This window comes from Apus apus, chromosome Z (genome assembly GCF_020740795.1).
Source record: "Apus apus isolate bApuApu2 chromosome Z, bApuApu2.pri.cur, whole genome shotgun sequence".
NCBI lineage: Eukaryota > Metazoa > Chordata > Aves > Apodiformes > Apodidae > Apus > Apus apus.
This window is the reverse complement of record NC_067312.1, coordinates 48172848-48192988: the sequence shown is the minus strand read 5'-3', so window position 1 is coordinate 48192988 and position 20141 is coordinate 48172848. Positions and strand designations below refer to the sequence as shown.

The 20141-nt window shown below is 40.8% G+C and overlaps 1 protein-coding gene across 1 annotated transcript in view; it reads left to right on the top strand.

Annotated features, from left to right (window-relative positions):
• Window positions 1–20141, top strand: part of ADAMTS19 (ADAM metallopeptidase with thrombospondin type 1 motif 19) — a 137604-nt gene that overhangs the window by 33969 nt on the left and 83494 nt on the right. The window contains exons 4-6 of the mRNA XM_051643675.1: window positions 2735–2907; window positions 4442–4525; window positions 6241–6398. Of these exons, the coding sequence (XP_051499635.1) occupies window positions 2735–2907; window positions 4442–4525; window positions 6241–6398 (415 nt within the window). The remainder of the gene's footprint in view (window positions 1–2734; window positions 2908–4441; window positions 4526–6240; window positions 6399–20141) is intronic.

Genomic DNA, 20141 nt, shown 5'->3' with positions numbered 1-20141 from the left:
ATGAAATAAAATGTATAATCAACCTTAGTCATAGGTCTAAATCTATGAGGTTTAAGTTTAAAGTTTTCGACCACTTACTGCTGTTTTTGTTTACTAAGAAGTGAAAAATGAATAAATGGTGTTGCTGGAAACTGCACTGGAATATATCACAGCTCCTACGAAGAAGGCGGGTTTACTAGACAGATCACGCGAGATCTTTCTTAACCCAAATAAGTTTACTAGTTAAACTTTAAAAATCTTTGACCTACTCTTGTGGCTTTTTTGGTAAGTTGAAATTGCACAGCTTATAGGGTATGGGGGTTTTGTCACAAATCCTGACACTGAAGGTTCATTAAAAATTATTTCCAAAAGAATACCAAAACCACACATAACGTTTTATAAACTAGGTTGTAGAACTACATATAGAAAACACAAGTAAAGCTATAGTCTGCCTCTACATACAAGATTAAGGAAGTGTCTGAAGGATCTAAATATGAGAAGTTAATTTTAGATAGCCTATTAATTTATAAGTTGTATCTACTTCTAGGCTATCAAACACTAAGTATTTATCTCTGAATAATATATACTTTTTTCTTCTGTACATTTGTATACTTGTGACTCTTACTAAGTCTCATATTGTCACCAGTTGTATAGGAATCAGTAAGCTCTTCTGAAACATTAGCAGGATGAACTAAATCACTCACATGCACGTTCTTTTGCAGAAATAATATAGACAACCCTTTTAAATATGGATACATTATAGCATCTATGTTGAAAACTCTACATTATATTTACATGAAATCTATATTACATCTATATTAAATCACAGATTAAATATCACAGATTTAATATCTGGTTAATTTGTGAGTTCAGTGACTCTTAAGGCAGAATTTTAGCACTTTCCTGAAGAGTTAATATTTTTTGGAGGGGGAGTAGTCACGTGTTATAAAACAAACAGCTGGAATTTTCCTTTTAGAGATGAGACTGATTAATTGGAAAACATTTCCTAAAAATTTCTGAATATTTTATTGTTTTCAGAACATATGCTTATAATTGTCATTTCAAGCATCACTTTTGTTGTAAACAGAGAGCCTAATATTCCATTGTGGAAAATGGAAAAAATTTCACTTGATTTTAGTGACTTCAGTGAGATCAGTTCCAGAAGCTGTTTTTGGTCAGGCACTGGAACAGGCTGCGCAGGGAGGTGGCGGAGTCATCATCCCTGGAGGTATTCAGAAACTGTGTAGACTTGGCACTTCAGGACATGCTCTATTCAACATGGTGTTTTTTCTCTGATTTGATGGTTTGACTCAGAGATCTTAGAGGTCTTTGCCAACCGTGATGATTCTGTGATTCTGTGTGATTATGTACAGTACAGGCCTTCAGCTGGAGCCTTGGCATTGGCAGGGCTAAACAAGCATGTACTAGATTCCACATACTCGTGGTTTAGGCCTAAGGGACAACAAAGAACCACACTGCTCCCCACTCACCCATCTCTCTACTGTGGGATGGGGAGGAGAGAATCCAACTAAAACCTAGTGGATCGAGACAAAGGCAAGGAGGGTTCCCTCACTAGTTATGGTCACAGGCAAAGCAGACTCAACTTGGGGGAAAAAGTCAATTAAATGTATTGCTAATCAGATACAAACAGGACAAAGACAAAACAACAACAAAACAAGTGCTTAAATACCTCACCCCAGCCCTCCCTTCCTCCTGGGCCCAAATCACTTTGTTCCAAATTTCTCTGCTTCCTCCCCACTGGCGGCACAGGGGGGTGGGATGGGGTTTACGGCCAGTTCATCACTCGCTGTTTGCAGCCACTCCTTCCTCCTCCGGGAGAAAGACTCCTCACAGACCACAGCACCACAGCACGGCACAGGGTCCTTCGCAACCCTCTCCGACACGAGTTCCTCCCACGCGGCGCAGCGCATCAGGAGCAGGCTGCTCCAGTGCGACCCTCCCACAGAGTCAGGGCCTGCGCTGGGAGCAGCCGCTTCCCTGGCCCGGGATTCTTCAGGCCCACATCTGCTCCGCCGTGGTCCTTCATGGGCTGCTCCACTGTGCTGCTCCACGGGCTGCGAGGGAACAGCCTGCCCTGTCAACACGGGCCGTAGGGGAACCTCTGCTCGGGCACCTCCTCCCCTCCTTCCTCACCAGCCTTAGGAGTTCTACTCTGGCATTGCTCTCACCACTGCTCTCATTGCTCTCACTGCTGTTCTCCACTTCTCCCTCTCCTCTGCTCTCAGGTTCTGTATCAGTGTGTTTCCCCTGCTTTCATATGTTAATTGCCTGCTTCTCCTTCTTTCATATGTTAATCGCAGAGGAGCATCAATTGTCTCTAATGGCTGGCATGAACCAGAGGCATGGCTGCATTTTTTGGATCCAGGGGAGCTTTCCAGCAGTGTCTGACAGAAGCCACCCCTGCGGCTCCTGCCCCTCTACCAGAATGGCACCACATCAAATCACAACCTGTCATAGCGTAATTCTAAGAAAAGTCTGACTTCATCTTCTCTCAGCATCAGAAAACTGCAGTTACATCCTTCCTTTATCTTTTCTTACCTATTTGAAACAACCCTGTTTCCAGCAGAGTCTGACAGAAGCCACCCCTGGGGCTCCTCCCCTGCTACAAAAACTGACACCTCACTAAACCTTCACAAACATAATCAGTTATACCCTAATCAAAGGAAGCAAATCCTGAAAGTACTATAGGGGTAGTTTAAAGGATGTATTTTTCAAGGAATGTTTTATGTTACAGATAAAAGAAAATCCAAGAACCAGAAAGTATCAGAAAGTGGAAGAGGAAAACGATACTCTTACAAGTCACCTCAGGAGTACAATATAGAAACTGTTGTAGTGGCAGATCCAGCTATGGTTACATATCATGGAACAGATGCTGCCAGAAGATTTATTCTAACCATCTTAAACATGGTAGGAAATGTAAAATTAACTTTGACATTTTGCCAACAATGCATGCACTGTGGACAGATTTGCTTGATTATGTTGATTTTTCTGTCTTAAAACTTGTAAGGGACAGTCAGTAGTACACGATCATCAGCAGGCTGTCAACACTTAATCCATATGTTTTGCAACATCAAACCATGGTGCTTCAGAATTGTCTTTGCTGTCTGGTCTTATATCTTCAGAGAAGCCAGAAATTGAGAGCTGAAAAAAGGTTATTTCTTGATTAGAAACTGATGATGTTTTAGGGAAGACTGCAGTATTGGACAATTTCTCATGATGTGTAGTTGGTAGGAAGAGATGACGTTGTTAATGTGAGAAACGTTTGTCGCGCCAATGAGCAGGCCCACACAGATCCTTCAGCGAAGCACAGTTTATTTACATTCTTGCAAGAATGGGTGACCTAAGCAAGTAGGCACACCTATAGCAAGGTGAATAACGGTTTATATTCCCTATTCCCGACGCAAAATTCCCTCCCCTGTTTCCCCACTGGCTGAGTACTCCAGGGTTTACAGCCTATCCGACGCTTCAAATTATCCTGTAAATTTCCCGCCCCTGTTTACACATTCCATTCTACCAGTTTACTTTTTACCTTTTAAGGTAAAATTTTGACCTTTCTTGCCCCCTTGGCTGTCTTCCCAATTAACAATCTACTGGTGTCATCCTGCCCTGAAGAGCAACATAAAAGTAGCTTTGTTCTGCCTTATCTTGGGCCATAAATCCTTCTCCATGTTCAGATCCCCCAGATGGAGCCCAATTAAGTCCCTCAGTTTCCTGGCCCACAAACCACTCCAGGCGTCACTGGAATGCGCAGACATCTCACCTATCTCAAACAAACAATCATATTCCTAACACCAAAGTATATATATTTATGTGCTCAAACAAACTATATATTCCTAACACTAGAATATATATATATACATGTGAACCAAACCAACACTACGTTTCTAACACTAGAATGCAAAATCAACACTACATTTCATTTCTAACATTAAGAAGGATTGTAATCCACTCATTTGATGCATAAAATGGTGAAAACTAGCATCTGTAATGTACAAGGAAAGATTGTTCTAAAGAAAGAGCATAAGCTGAAGAATAAATAAAAACTTTAACTATTTGTAATGATAGGAGGAGTTAGTACCATGTCTTAGCTCAAACCTTGCAGGCCACAACCCTGGTTTTAACTGAACAGAAATTTTCATGTCTATAGTATATTATATATATGTGTAAGTATCTAGAGATACAGGATAGTTTATAAAGTAGTTATGACCATTGAAGGGAAAAGGTCTTTTCGTGTTCCCAGAGTGAATAGTACCAAAGCTGTGTTATCCCTTCAGAAGACCAACACAATACATTAACTTAAAGTTAAAATTAAGGAAAACTAAAGTAGTCACAGTACAATATGTTAGGTTTTTTTAGGTTCTTTGAAGTTTCAATGTTTTTAGTATTCATTGTGTTCTGTGCAATACAGGTGCGTATTTTTATTTACTGGTTTTTGTCTCAGGTTTTTAGCCTTTTCCAGCACAAGAGCCTTGGACTACAAGTAAATCTTCGGGTTACCAAACTTGTCCTCCTTCATGAGATTCCAGTAAGTATATTTCATCTTTGTCTTAGCCTGTAGAGGGTAATGCTGCCTAGCTTCTTGCTTCACGAAGGCTTGCAGTATTCAATGACTAATGGGTCACAAATTTTCTCAGTTAGCTTTGGTGCATGAGTTAGTTATTTACACTGCTGGACAGCACCAGTAAAGATTAAGCTTCTCCTAATTTATGTGCTGCATATATTGAGATTTTTTTCTATGCTTACAGCTGGATGTCAAATCAAACAGAATTTCCTTGTGGAAATCAGCTAATTCTTAAGAAAATCTGCTTGTGCTCTCATTTTTCTGCGTTAGTATAGCTTAGTACAAAAATAATCTTTCTTAAACTTGGTGGACAGTAGAAGGAGAACTGATGCTCTTTGTCAGCTAATCCCTTGACAAACAAAAGGTGCCATGATATAGCACTATTCTTTCATTGCACCTTGCAGGCATTTTCTCAAATCCTCTGCTTTCTGAAGAAAGACAAGTCAATTAAAGTAATGACAACAATGCTCTTGAGCCCGTCCCCCACCCAAGTCAGGAAAGGTCAGAGACTTCTGGATTGAAAACTAAACTAGGCAGCTTTAATTAAACACTAATGATAAAACATGTACAAATATATAGAAGTATGTGCAAGAATGTCCAAACCCCTATTGCCTCCCCCCAGCAACTCCCACAGCATCTCCTGAGTTGTGAGCAGTTCTGAAATGTCCTGGGGCGCTGCTGGAGAGAGTGGCAGAGCAGACAGGAGCTGAGGGGAGAGTGATGAGGGTCAGGAACACACGGGCCTAGGGATCAGTGGTGATGGATGGATGGAGTACTGCCTGGACTCCAGCAATAGACGGAAGAAAAGTAAGAGGGCTTGATTTCTGTGATCTCTGAGTTTATACCGACTGTACCATATATATATATGGATGGAATATTTTGGTTAGCCAATTTTGCCATCTGTCTAGTCCACTCCTACCTACGGGAGGGTTGTAGATATGACTCTTCTGCTCCTGTAGTGTCCAAAGCAGCAAATCTGACAAGAAGAGCAAAGTGTCCTTGGTTTCTTGGCAGTATCTATTAACATTCCAATGTTATTAGTCCACTAGCTGGAAAACTTGCTGCTAGTTTCAGCAAGCATGCTGCTTAAAAAGAGGATACACTGAAGAAAAAAAAATCAGTAAAGAGAAAATTAACTTCACCTTCACTCAAACCAGGACAAGCTGATATCTTAATTGAGACTTTCTTTTAACCTGTGGTTTGTGTATCATATTTCAGGACAATGTCAAATTGATTTCTTGTTGTTTCTGCAAAATATTATTGAAATCCTTTTATACTTCAGTTAGTTCAGGGCTTCCCTAGTCCATGTTTCTAATTTTAAAATTTCCAGTGAATAAGAAGATATTTCTTCTTCATTGTCCCTTGAGCAGATGCAGAGGTCATGTTGAAATTCGTGTTCAGGTTCTAGTTCTTCCTTACAGGATAATTAAAAGATCAGAAAATCAAAGATACAAGTTCAGGTGAACAGATCCACAGAACATTTCTCAGTGTATTCTCTTTACCCATATTTTTAACATGATAAAAAGCTGATCTGTACTCCAGAAGTTCAAATCATTCTGCTGTGAATACATTACGCCATAAAAATAATATATTTTCTGACTTTGTCAAAAAATGTTCTTAATTCTATTAATAGAATCATAATTTTAATAAAATTAAATGTTTTTGGTTTTTTTTCCCAGACCAATATGTATATTGGACATCATGGGGAAAAAATGCTGGAAAGCTTTTGTAAATGGCAACATGAAGAGTTTGGCAAGAAGAGTGATATACACCTAGAAATGTCAACGAGCTGGGGAGAAGACTTGTCATCAGTTGATGCAGCCATACTGATCACAAGGTAAAATACTAAAAGATGAGCATGAAAAAATAGGCAATGGCCTAATATGATCATAGATCAAAGGAACTGATAGTTGACCAATGCAGGATTTAGTTTTGCAGTGAGGAAGAGTGCAACTTGATGATTCTTTCCAGAACTCAAAGGTGGTGGTGAGGTGGTGGTACAGATGGTTCAGAAAGTGATAGTTCCCAGATGGTAAACATCTGAAATTACAAACAGATCACTCTCTTGTTTCTTCTTTTCCTATATTTCTAAGGCCATATGTCAGATGCCTCTCTCCATGTGCCTTCATTTAAAAGAAGCAGCACACACAGACCTTTGTTTTTTCAAAACAACACTCTATTTAGACCAGTCAGAGCTGGCTCAACATGACATTAGACATATTACTGAGTTATGCTTCTCTCTAATGGATCTAGATCTAGGATGTTTTGTTTTGTTCTCAAGGTACATCATATACTCAGTATGTGCTCTGAAGCCACAGGGATGTGATCCCGGATCTGCATTCCTTATAACACTTAAGTATCAGGCATTTCCCAAGTTCAGAAGGAAATACGGCTCCAGCTCACCTGTCATACTTTAGGCTGTAAGTGGTGCACAGGGGGGATGTCTTGATGTTCAGAAAGTATATAGCCATTATCCAAAGAAAAGGAGAGAATGATGGTTTACATGGTCTAGGGTTGGGCTTTGTGCCATTTCTAAGGTGGACTTTGGACCTTCAGAGTTCCCTTCTAAAGAAAATTCCTGTGACTGGAAGTGTTGGAATACCACTGTGCTCTCCCATGCTAGCTGTTAGCATGGTACCCTGAACTGTATAAAATTTGTAATCTTCAAACTTCTGTGTAGTCTTACACCATTTATTCAGGGCAATATCAATAGGAGCTATATGCATTTTTTTTTAAAATAATTTTACGTTCTGATTGCTTCAATATCTAGACTGTATTCCAGTTTTCCGAAGCACAAAAATACTTCCTTAAATTTCCCTGTTTTGGAGAGCCAGTCACATACTGGAAGCAGGAAATGATGAAGTCCAAATTGACGGTGGTGACAGCTTTGTTGCTACATTTGCCGTTTAATCCCTTACCTTTTCTTAGAAAAGGCTGCATCCATCTCTTCTTACCCTATACTGTCCACCTCTGTTTGTTATGTTTGTCTCTTTTATGGATTGTTGGGATTTTGAGAATGCACATGAATTTTTGTTACACATTTATACATTAGCTTCACACAAGCTCCTCTGAACTGCTGTGGGAGATGTGAGAAATAATGCTTTCTGTAACAAGTTTCCATTAGCTCGTCAGAAAGCATACTTGGGACGGCAGACTGGAAAGAAGTTTTTCAGATTAAGACCAAATACTGGTGTTTATAGCAGTGTGAGTTTTGGTGGGTGGAAGAGTCTAGACAGAGAAGGAAAGATGTGAGTAGTATGAAAGAGTCAACTTGGGCCAAGGCATAAAGGATGACCATGGATCATACATGGCATTTGTTTAATGAGAAAAGCTTAAAGGGGAACAGACCTTCATACATCTAGAATTATAGAATCTTAGAATCATAGAATCACTTAGGTTGGAAAGGACCTTTAACATCGAGTCCAACCATTAAGCTTGGACTATCAAGTCCAGCACTAAGCCATATTTCCAAGCGCCACATCTAGACTTTTAAACACACAGGGATGGTGATTCAACCACCTCTCTGGGCAGCATGTTCCAATGTCTGACAATCCTTTAAGTTAAAAAGTTCTTCCTAATATCTAGTCTAAACCTCCCCTGGTGCAGCTTGAGGCCATTTCCTCTTATTCTATCACCACTTTCTTGTGAGAAGAAACCACCGCCTATCTCTTTCAGGTAGTTGTAGAGGGTGATGAAGTCTCCCCTCAGCCTTATTTTTTCAGACTAAATAGCCCCAGTTCCCTCAGCCATTCCTCATAAGACTTGTTCTCAAGGCCCTTCTCCGGCTTTGTTGCCCTTCTTTGGACACACTCCACCACCTCAGTGTCTTTCTTCTATTGAGGTGACCACAACTGGACACAGTATTCAAGGTGTGGCCTCTCCAGTGCTGAGTTTGGAGGGATGATCACTTCCCTATTCCTGCTGGCCACAGGAGTATTTCTAATACTGGCCAGGATGGCATTGACCTTTTGACCACCTGGGCACACTGCTGGCTCATATTCAGAACCCCCAGCTCCCTTTCTGCTGGACAGCTTTCCAGCCACTCTTCCCCAAGTCAGTAGCGTTGCATGGGGGTGTTGTGGCCCAAATGCAGGACCCAGGACTTGGCTTTGTTTAACTTCATACAGTTGACCTCAGACCATCAATCTAGTCTGTCCAAGTCTCTTTCTGTAGAGCCTCCCTACCTTTGGGCAGATCAACACTTCCACCCAACTTGGTGCTGTCTGCAGACTTACTGAGGGTGCATACTACCTCCTCATTGGGATCATTGATGTTAAAAAGAGGTGATCCCAGTACTGAGCCCTGAGGAACCCCACTTGTGACTGGCCTCCAGCTGGATTTAAATCCATTCACCACCACTCTCTAGGCCCAGCCATCCAGCCAGTGTTTTACTCAGCAGAGTATATGCCTGCCCAAGCCATGAGCAGCCAGTTTTTTTCATCAGAATGCTATGGGAAACAGTGTTAAAGGCCTTACAAAAGTCCAGATAGACAACATCCCTCATTGTCTTTCCCTCATCAACCAGATGGGTCATCTTGTCATAGAAAGAACTCAGTCTTGTCAGGCAGGACCTTCCTTTCATAAATGTATGCTGACTGGACTTGATCACCTGGTTGTTCTGTATATGATGAGTAGTGGCACTCAAGATGTTCTGCTCCATGACCTTCGCCGGCAGCAAGGTCACACTGACAGGTCTGTAGTTCCCTGGATTCTCCTTTTGGCCTTTCTTGTGGGTGGGTACCACATTTGCTACCCTTCAGTCCACTGGGACCTCCCCAGTTAGCCAGGACTGCTGGTAAACGGTGGAAAGAGGCTTGGCGAGTGCATCTGCCAACTTTTTCAGCACTGTTGGGTGCAACCCCTCTGGCCCCATAGACTTATGGATGTTTAGGGGGTGTAGCAGGTCACTGACCATTTCCACTTGGATTACAATGGTCTCGTTCTGCCCCACCTCCCCATTTTCCAGCTCAGGGTACTGGGTGTCCAGGGAACAACCCATTCAACTGCTAAAGACTGAGGCAAAGAAGCCATTTAGCACGTCAGTCTTACCCTTTTTCACTATGTTTCGCCTTGTATCCAATAAAGAATGGAGATTCTCTAGTCCTCATTTTGTTATGAATTTAAGAAGATATTTTATTTTCTTTGACAGCAATAACTGAGTTAAGTACATCTAGTTGTACTTTGTGAATTTTCAAGGATAATGGAGTGATTGCATACTGCTTTGTTGCTAGAAACATGGGGTTGTCTTACTTGAGACAGTGGAGACAGCAGCAGCAGTTTGAGGGAGCATCAGGCCTTCAAGCCTGCATCTGCCAGGATAGGGAGTCCAAGGCTGTATTCTATCATTTGTTTGGTCTGTCTCACAAGTAGTATGAAATAAAACATGTAGCACCTCTGTTCTCTTGTGTTTTCATCTTCACCTTAACCAGCCTTTAAGGGAAGAGGCAGAAGACTTCTGAACTGTTGTAAGTGAGGCATGAGCTAAGCAGTTGAGAGGCAGCGGTCTGGAAATATCTTTAGCAGCCAGTGTGTTTGGCCACAGAGTTTTTTCTATTTCATGCATCATTTCTAAATGGTAAAAAAGCTTTTGAAAAGTCTTATGTTAAGACACTCTTTTCTGATGGGCTTTGTAATAATAAGACTCTGATTTGCATTGCCTACAATTTTTTACTTCTTTGAAGTAAGTCTCTGGTCAGAGTTAAGGAAGTTGAAGTACAGAGCAGGGAAGTGATTGGTTGGATGTCAGAGGTTAAGTCAGTGCTGTAGACAGAAATTTAAGATCTGTTCTGACATTTTTTATTTTTGCAGAAGTATTATTCTCTGGACTGTGCTGCCTTCCTTCTCTGAGCTGCTTTAGCTACTAATATATCATACTGATGTGATTTGCTGACTGTGGGAATGTTTTGCTAATTCAGGATCCCTCTGCACATAATCTGGTTTATGGTATAGCTAATGCCATGTGTGGCTCCATTTGTGTGTTTTGTTAGTCCAAAGTCTCATTCTATTTTTCAAACACAGAGCAAGTTCCTTTATCACAGCTTCCATATGGCACTGGACAGCAAACCTGCTTTGTTTGAGAGAACTAATTTTGTTTAGACAGATGAATACTAACTGCTTGGGATTTTTCAAGTAAAAATCGTTAAGTTTTTGTTTTCTAACACATTGTGTGACAGACCTGCTAAAGCTTACCCACACCTCCTTTTTTGTCTCACATGATAAAGGAAAAGCAAAAGTGTTGTGAAAAAGCTTTCCTGTGCCTCCTTGTGACTAGATAAAACATGCCAGTTGTGTCTAGTAACCAAAAAAGTTAGAAATTAAGTATTGAGTATTCTGCAGAGCTAATTTTTAATACTTAACTACAAAGAGCATGAAATAGAGACTGTTTCTCAACAAAGAGCAATCATAGCCTTTACATGAAAAAAGCTACTTTTGAAGACTTATTTTTGCATTTGTTACATAAAGTAGAAAGCAAAATTGACTTCTCCCCACAACTTTCTTTGCTGTCTACATAGGCTGTAATGATACATGTGAATATGCTACCAATTTGTTCATTTCACTTCACTGTATGCCTATTTCAGCCTGTGAATTTTAGTTTAGTTTCTCTTTAAATTGTCTTATTCTGATGAAATAGTGTCCTTTTTCAAATTCGATGCCATAAAGTAAAAGGAAGATAGAAAGAAGAAGTTTGAATTGTGTATTTGGAAAAGATTCCCAGGGAGCTTAGGTACAAGGAGAATGTGAGAGTTAAGTAAAAAAATTGTTTTTAAGGACTCTTGATAAAACTATCTGATTAACAGTTGTAAATTAATACTATTACTTTACAGATATACATATCAGAAAGTACTGATATGGCAACAAGGGGCAGTTATCTGACAACAAAGAGCTGTTATGATGACTGCTGTGTGTGCTGTAAGCAGGTGGATGATCTCCTGTGCTGGGTAGCCGAAATACAAGAGGAAGTTGAAAGGCTGAGGAGCCTTAGGGAAGCCAAACAGGAGACGGACTGGTGGAGCCAGGCTCTGCCCTCCTTGAAACAGAGTGGGAGAACCCATCAAAGAGTACTCAGGATCTGGGAGCCCCTTTATCTTGCCCCTGCCAGATGAGAAGCAGTAGTCTGGATGAGGGGAGTGAATGCAAGCAAGTTTGTGGTCATGGCAACAGCTGAACTCCTTCATTGCCCACCTCACACACCCAGGTGATACTGAAAAACAGATATGACGTTCTGGTTGAGAAAGACCAGCCAAATAAATACATGGGCAATGGGCAGCCTACACCAGAGGTATGTCTGAAATCAGAAAGGACTACCACCCATATCACAACAATATCCACAAGGAAGAAAAGAAGGGTTATAGCCATAGGTGACTCCCTACTGAGGGGAACAGAGGGTCCAATATACCAGGTAGACCCTCCTCACAGAGAAGTCTGCTGTCTCCCTGGAGCCCTGGTTAAGAATGTCACTAGAAAACTTTGTAGTTTGGTGTGGTCCTCAGACTATTGCCTGTTATTGATCTTCCTGGTGGAGAGCAAGTTGAGACTGGTAGACTGAGAACAACCAAAAGAGATTTTAGAGCACTGGGATGGGTGGTGAGGGATTCTGGGGCACAGGTTATCTTTTCTTCTCTTTCAGTCGCAGGCAGCAACACTGGAATGAACAGGTGAATCCAGTCTGTTAATACATGGCTTTATAGCTGGTGTCATGGCAACAATTCTTACTTTTTTGACAATGGGATGGCCTATACGGCACCAGGCTTGCTGGCACCTCATGCAAAACATCTTTCTCAAAGGGGAAGGTGGTTCCTGTGCAAGAGATTGCAGGGCTGACTGGCATGGCTTTAAACTAGGTTTGAAAGGGGAGGGGGATGTAACTGGACATGCTAGTGAGGCCCCTGGGTGTAGTAGCCCACCCAGCACTTGCAGGGCAGCATGATAGCATTTTTGAGAATCAGAAGGCCTACCACCCCTCAAGGGCAAATATGTAGCTCCCTCTCTGAAATGCTTATACACCAATGCATGCAGTATGGGGAATAAGCAGGAAGAGCTGGAGATCTCTGTTCAGTTGCAGGGCCATGATCTCATTGCAGTTACTGAGACATGGTGGGACAGCTCCCATGACTGAAATGTTGTCATGGATGGCTATGTACTTTTTAGGAAAGATGGAAGAGCAAGGCGAGGTGGTGGAGTTGCTCTTCATGTGCGAGACAAGCTGGAATGCATTGAGCACTAGCAAGAGAGGGCGGAAGAATGTGTTGAAAGTTTATGGGTAACAATTAAGGGGTATGCAGACATGGGCGAAACTGTTGTGGGTGTCTACTGTAGACCAAAAAGCCAAGAAGATGTTGATGTGGCCTTCTGTGGTCAGCTGGAAATAGCCTCTAGATCATGTGCCTTAGTACTCATAGGTGATTTCAATCTTCTTGATGTTTGTTGGAAAGCCCACGCAGCTAGGCATATTTAGTCCAGAAGGCTCTTGCACTGCCTCTGATAACTTCTTGATGCAGGCAGTGGAAGAGCCAATGAAGAGAGGTGCACTGCTGGACCTTGTATTAATGAAGAAAGAAGGTCTGGATGGGGACTTCAAGGTTTGGGGACAGCCTTGGTGGCAGGTCTCATGACATGGTAGAGTTTAGTATTGTACAAGGAAGAAGCAGGGCAATAAGTAGATTGCAGCCCTGGACTTCATGACGGCTAATGTCCTCTTCAAAGACCTACTTGGAGGACTCCCATGGGCTAAGACTCTAGAAGGTAGCGGGGCTCAAGAGAGATGGTTACTATTCCAACATTGCTTACTCCAAGCTCAAGATAGGTGCATTCCTTTGAGTAAAAATTGAGTAGAGGAGGAAGGAGAGATGCATGAATAAACAAGGAGCTGCTGAAAAAAGTCATGTGGAAGAAAGAAGTTCACAATATGTGGAAACAGGACTGGTCACTTGGACGAATTATAAGAATGTTGTCAAGGTATGTAGGAAGGCAACAAAGAAGGCCAAAGCCCTGTTGGAATTAAATCTGGCAAAGGAAGTAAAAGAGAACAAGAAGGGTTTCTTCAAATACATCAGTGGTAGAAGGAAAAATAGGGAAAATGTGGGCCCACTGCTGCATGAGGTGGGAATCCTGGTAACAGAGGATGCAGGGAAGGCAGAGTTACTGACAACCTTCTTTGCTTCAGTCTTTACTGCTAAGACCAGCCCTTGGGAAACCCACACACTCCCGGAGAAAGATTCTCCACTGGTCAGTGAGGATTGGGTTAGAGATCATGTAGGCAAACTGTAAATACAAATCCGTGGGCCCTGATGGGGTGCACCCAAGAGTGCTGAGAGAGCTGGCTGTTGTTGTTGCTCTACCACTTGCCATCATTTTTGAAAGATCATGGAAAATAGGAGAGCTGTCTGAGGACTGGAGGGACTGCAGAAAAGCTAATGTCACCCCTGTCTTCAAAAGGGCAAGAAAGATGATCCAAAAAACTACAGGTTATCCTCACTTTCATCCCTGTAAAAATGACTGAGCAGCTCATTCTGGAGCACATGGAAGAGAAGAAGGTTATCAAGAGTAGCCAGCATGGATTCAGCAAGGAGAAATCATGTTTGACTAATCTGATAGCCTTCTACAATGGTGTGACTGAATGGGTAAATGGAGTTTACCCATTCAGAGAATTTTAAGGCATATATTTTTATCTTGTATGTTTTAAAAATTCCACCAATTTTAAGTCAGCACATGCTTTTTTGTTTTTGTTTTTGTTTTCTTCTCCAAGTTCAAGGTGTTTGAGTCTATGAAGTGGTATTATTTTAATATATGTTAGTAAAATCTGCTTAAGTTTTCTGTTTCTGTCAGCTTGTTCATTTGAACTCTAATACTCAAGCTATGTGTATGACATTGACTCGTACAGATCTGACCTATACTGCATTTAAATCTCTGATTATTTAATGCAAGTCCCCGACAGTAAATTCAGTCCGTTATTTTTACATTTAGTTTTTTTGGTGAACAAGAAAGCTAGGCGGTATTGAGACAGAAAATTTAAAATAAAAGAAGATGAGCTGTGTTCTGAAGTAGTCGATTGCCACAATTACTTACTTTCAGAATGGATGGTTCTGTTTAATTTCTAATTTTTTGTTACTTCACCTTTCAACAATGGATCTCTTTTTGTGCCCTTTGCTGCCAAATGTGATCCATTTAGAAAGCTTCTCTCTATGAAAATACTGGTAGAATGTGCTCAAGTCACAACTCATCTTTGTCTTGATGAATTTAGATAGGTTTTACGCCTGTTTTTCAGACATGTAATAGTTCTTTCAGCTCTTTCCAGACCTTTTCCTATTTACCAAATTGTTCTTTGAAGCTTAACTGCCAAAATTGGACACAGAAGTTTGTGAACGGCTGTACTGGTACCATGTTTGATATTTTCCTACATCATTATACAAGGATAGTCTAGAGTCTTAACGCTCATCTGTTTTCAAATGCTCACTTCTTGTGATTGCCTTGCTATTGCCATATCTGGTCGTGTTTGGTGGTCCATCAAAAGATAAGTTACTAAGAAGAGTAATCTTAAAAATTGATTTGTCTTAATTCCTATTTGTATTCTGCTAGAACTCATTTAATTTTCAAACTTTATTGGTAGTGCTCTCTTACTTTTTTCCAGATCATTGTTTAGTGCTAACACTGATTCTAGATTACATTAGGCTATTCAAAAACACCCTTCCATGACATCCTAACCTTTCTTTATCTGTTGTGAGATGTTAGCTACACATTTTATTCAGTTTTTAATTCACTTACTGCACTTCTGAACTGTTATTTTTTAGTTTCACTGAAAAACAAACTTTAGAAGAAGACCTATTTGTATTATCCTTTTCAATTTCAGTTCAACTTTACAGAGCCTAAGTGATCTGTTAACTATTTAGAATATTTCAAAATAGTTTTTCCTGATTTGCTTAAATACACCATCCAGTGTATACTGGTATATTTGGGGCTTACCTTCAAAATACCCAGCAGATTCAGAAATAGCAGTTATGATAATTATGTTGCCCATTTATTTAAATTCCCAACTGAATAGTAAATATGAACTTTGTATGATAGCTCATTAACTCCAAATTTGATTTTATTTTTTTTTTAAGTGCATTTGTTAGTTAATACTTATGTGCTTAGTTTATATGTGAGAATCATTTCAGAATGTTCTGTTTTGTGAAGAGACAAGAACATGTGCAATGCTGTTATTATTAATTTAGCATGATGCAAACAAAAACATTCACAATGTGATTATAATATAATTTGCCATGTGGACAAATTAATTGCAACTATTCTTTATGTAAACCTTATGGTCTGAGAAGAGATGTTGCTGGAACTATAAACCACAATGGACAATAAACCTCAAATGTATCTTAAAAAGTTATAAGTACTGGAATCAATGATGACATAAGGAGTTAGACTGCAGTTTCAAGCCTACACTACTTTTTAATTATGATTATTATTATTATCATCATCATCATCATCATCATCATCTTTATTTTCAATTATGAATGCTAGAGAAGTTAAGAAAATGAAAGGGTGAAAGCCAGAATGAAGATTTAGTAGACTGGTAAAATCCATTATCTGTCCTCTTTTGTTTCTTTTTTTCTCTGATCTAGCATATGGAAGGAAATCATAAACTGACTTGGACAGAAAGTAGGTCTTTTGGTATGTATGCCTAAAACAAGTGTTAAATTTATCAAAAATTTTAAGTTGGTGTGAACTATTAATAAAAAAAAAACAGTCTTGATTCTTTTTAGCCTTCCTCTGCTGTTCTTGACAACTTCTGTTGTACATCCTATCTGTACATCAGGTTTAGTTTTAACAAAGAGAATGTAATGAGAAACTTTATATTTAGAAGTTGAATAGTTAGTCATTTTCTGCAGTGTCCTTTCATAATGCTGTATGTAGTAGATGAAAAATTGTCTCATTGTAGTTTTCTAAAACGATTGGTTAGTGGTTATACATTCTTGCTTAGTATTCTTTTCTGGAGTTAGCCAACTCATTCAAGCTTGGAAATCAGTCCTAAATCTTATGAAAGCTCCTCCCTCTTTGCTCTCACTTGAATAAGGACCAGTTTTTCCCTTCCCTACGCATGCAAAGTAACCATTTAAAGTAATGAAAGTTGTGTGCTGGGTACTGGTTAGAAGAGGACTTTAGCCAGTTTCTTGCTTTCAGTTTTAGACTCAGTTACTAACTTGCATCGTAAAAGCTTCTATACACATTAATGAAAATGCTAATATCTTTCCCAAATTTTGCTAAGAGGAGGAAGGAAAAGAATAAAGACAAATAATCTCAGTGACTTTCCTGAAGGTTTTGTAGTGTGCTTTATTGTTCTGTTTTATACCTCCTTTTACTTGGAAGAGGCCATATCCTCTCTTTTGACTTGTGTAGCTTCAGTATGCCAATTCCATATATGTATAAAGTGTAGAGGTGTGTGTATATGTATGTCTGCATATGTTATATACACATTCAGGAATATTGTTACAATATGATGGAATATTTAAGTCAACATGTGGGAATTATGGAACTATTCTTGTGAGATTCATTAGTAGTCTAGCTAGAGCTCTAAATATTTACTGAGGAGCCTATGTATATAATGAATTTGTATATTCTTGGAAATTAAAGGAGATACTACATTCTTTAAGTGTAAATCAAGAACTAAGAATGGGTTATTGTACTTCCCTCATGCCAAACCATAGCTGTACCATTTCCCCCAAGTCCCATAATGAAACTCTGTATGCATAGTACAACCATAGTCAGAGTCAGCCTAGAAGGAAAAACATGGTATACTTGTACATTGGAAGGTACTATTTTTCTTTGTTGTTGTTGCTGTTTTTACATCAGTTTATATTTATGGTAGTTGTATGAGCACGTGTTCTCTTGCTTCACCACAACTCCCTTATTTCTAATGGTTCTATCATGTTGCTTAACAAGACAATACATCCCTTGTGTCATAGAGAACAAGGCAAAGAATTGTGTTACAATGGAGCACATTTATGCAGTTTGTTACAGGTTTGAAAAATGGATGTCCTTCTATATCTGATTACAGTTTCTTGTTCACCACCTATGGCTCAATTTCCAGGTCCCTTCTAAGTGAATTTGCAGAATTTACCAGTTTATTCAGAAGATCTGTTTCATAGAATGGTTTGGGTTGGAATGGACCTTAAAGATTGTCTAGTTCCAACACCCTTGCCATGGGCAGGGACACCTCCTACTAGATCAGGTTGCTCAAAGCCCCTTTCAACTCCTTGAACGCTTGCGGGGAGGGGGCTTCCACAACTTACATGGATGACCTATTCCAGTGTCTCACCACCCTCATAGTGAAGAATTTCCTCCTAAAATATAACCTAATATTTCCCCAGCTTTCTTATAAGTCTTGTTTAGGAACAGGAAGACCACTATAAGGCCTCCCTGGAGGCTTCTCCAGGATGAACAATCCCAACTGCTTTAGCCTATTTTCATAGGAAAGGTGCTCCAGCCCTCAGATCATCTTCATAGCCCTCCTCTGGATTTGCTCAAGAGCTCCACGTCCTTCTTGCCATGAGGCCTCTAGAACTGGACACAGTTCTCCAGGTGAGGTCTCACAAGAGCAGAGTAGAAGGGAAGAATCACCTCCTTTGACCTGCTGGCCACACTTTTGATGCAGCCCAGGATATGGCCAACACACCCAAGTCCATTTCCTCAGGGCTGCTTGCTATCCATTCTCCACCCAGCCTATAAGTTCACTTGGGGTTGCCCCGACTCATGTGCAGGACTGTGCACTTCGCCTTAGTGAACTTCATGAGGTTGATATGGGTCCACCTCTCAAGCCTGTCAAGGTTCCTCTTGATGGCATTGGTTCCCTCCAGTTTGTCAACCACACCACACAGTTTGATTGCTGAAGGTGCACTCTATTTTTCTCTCCAAGACTCAGACAAAGATGTTAAATAGCATCAGTTTGAGTACCGACTCTTGATGAATACCAATTGTCACTGATCTCCATTTGGGCATGGAGCCACAAGTCTTCAAGTGCAACCATCGAGACAGTTCTTTATCCACTGAGTGGTCAATCCATTGCATCCATATCTTTCCAATTTAGAGACCAGGATGTCATGCTAGACAGTTTCAAATGCTTTGCACAAGTTCAAGTAGGTGATGTCATGTGCTCTCCCCATGTCCACTGATGTTGTGATACCATTGCAAAAGACCACCAAATTAGTCAGGTGCGATTTGTCCTTGGTGAAGCCACATTGGTTGCCACCAATCACCTCCATATTTTCCATGTGCCTTAGCAGAGCCTTCAGGAGGATCTGCTTCATGATCTTTCTGGCCATAATGTTGAGGGCAACTGTTTTTTCCCAAGTTTTCCTTTTTTCCCCTTTTTGAAAATGTGGGTTATGTTTCTCCTTTTCCAGTAGGTGGAAACTTCACCAGATTGCCAAGACTTTTCAAATATGATGGACAGTGGCTTTGTAACTTCCTCCACCAATTCCCTCAGGACCTGCTGATGGATCTCGTCAGGTCCCATGGACTTGTGCTCTTTCAGGTTATTCAGATGGTTAAGAACCTGCCCTTCTACACTGGTTGAATCTTCTTTTTCCTGGTCCCTGCCTTCTGCAATTTGGGTGATGTGGCTAGAGCCCTAGCTGGTGAAGACTGAGGCTTAGAGGTCATTGAATACCTCAGTCTTCTCCATATTTCACCTGTCCAGGTCTCCCATTTTCTTTCAGGAGAGGGTCCACATTTCCCTAGTCTTCCTTTTATCATTGGTGTACTTGTAGAAACTTTTGGTTTTACCCTTGATGTGCCTGGGCAGACTGAATTCTGTCTGGGCTTTCGCTTTCCTAACCTGATGCCTAGATGCTTGGATGACTTTTTTGTACTTCTTGCAGTCTACCTCTCCTTGCTTCCACCCTCTGCAGACTTTCATTTTACATCTCAGTGTGACAAGGAGCTCTTTGTTCATCCATGTAGGTCTCGTGGCATTCTTACCCACCTTCCTTTTAGTTGGGACACATTGCTAGTGGGCTTAGAGGTTATCCTTGAGTATGGACCAGCTTTACTGGACTCTTCTCCCCTCCAGGGCTTTGTCCAATGGGACCCTACCAAGCAGATCCTTGAAAAGCCCACAGTCTGCTATTTTGAAATGAAGGGTAGTGAGCTTGCTGCACACTCTTGTTGCCCAAAGGATCCTGAATTCTACCATTTTGGAGAACAGCCAAGGCTATCCATAAGCTTCACCTTGTCCACCAGCCCATCCTTGTTGGTGAGAATGAGATCCAGCATAGCACCTTTTCTCATTGTTTCCTCCATCACTTGGAGAAGGAAACTTTCATCAATGTATTCTAGGAACCTCCTTGATTGCTGGTGCCTTGCTGTGTTGTTCCTCTAGCAGATGTTGTGGTGGTTGAAACCCCCCTCAAGGACCAAGGCTTATGAATGGAAAACTGTTCCTATCTGTCCATAGAGGGCCTCAGCTGCTCTGTCATCATGGTCAGGTAGCCTGTAGCAGACCCATTCTATGATATCACCTGTCCCTATCTTTCCCTTTAACCCTGACCCATAAGCTCTGTCACCTTCTCCTCCCTCCCCAGGTGGAGCTCCATGA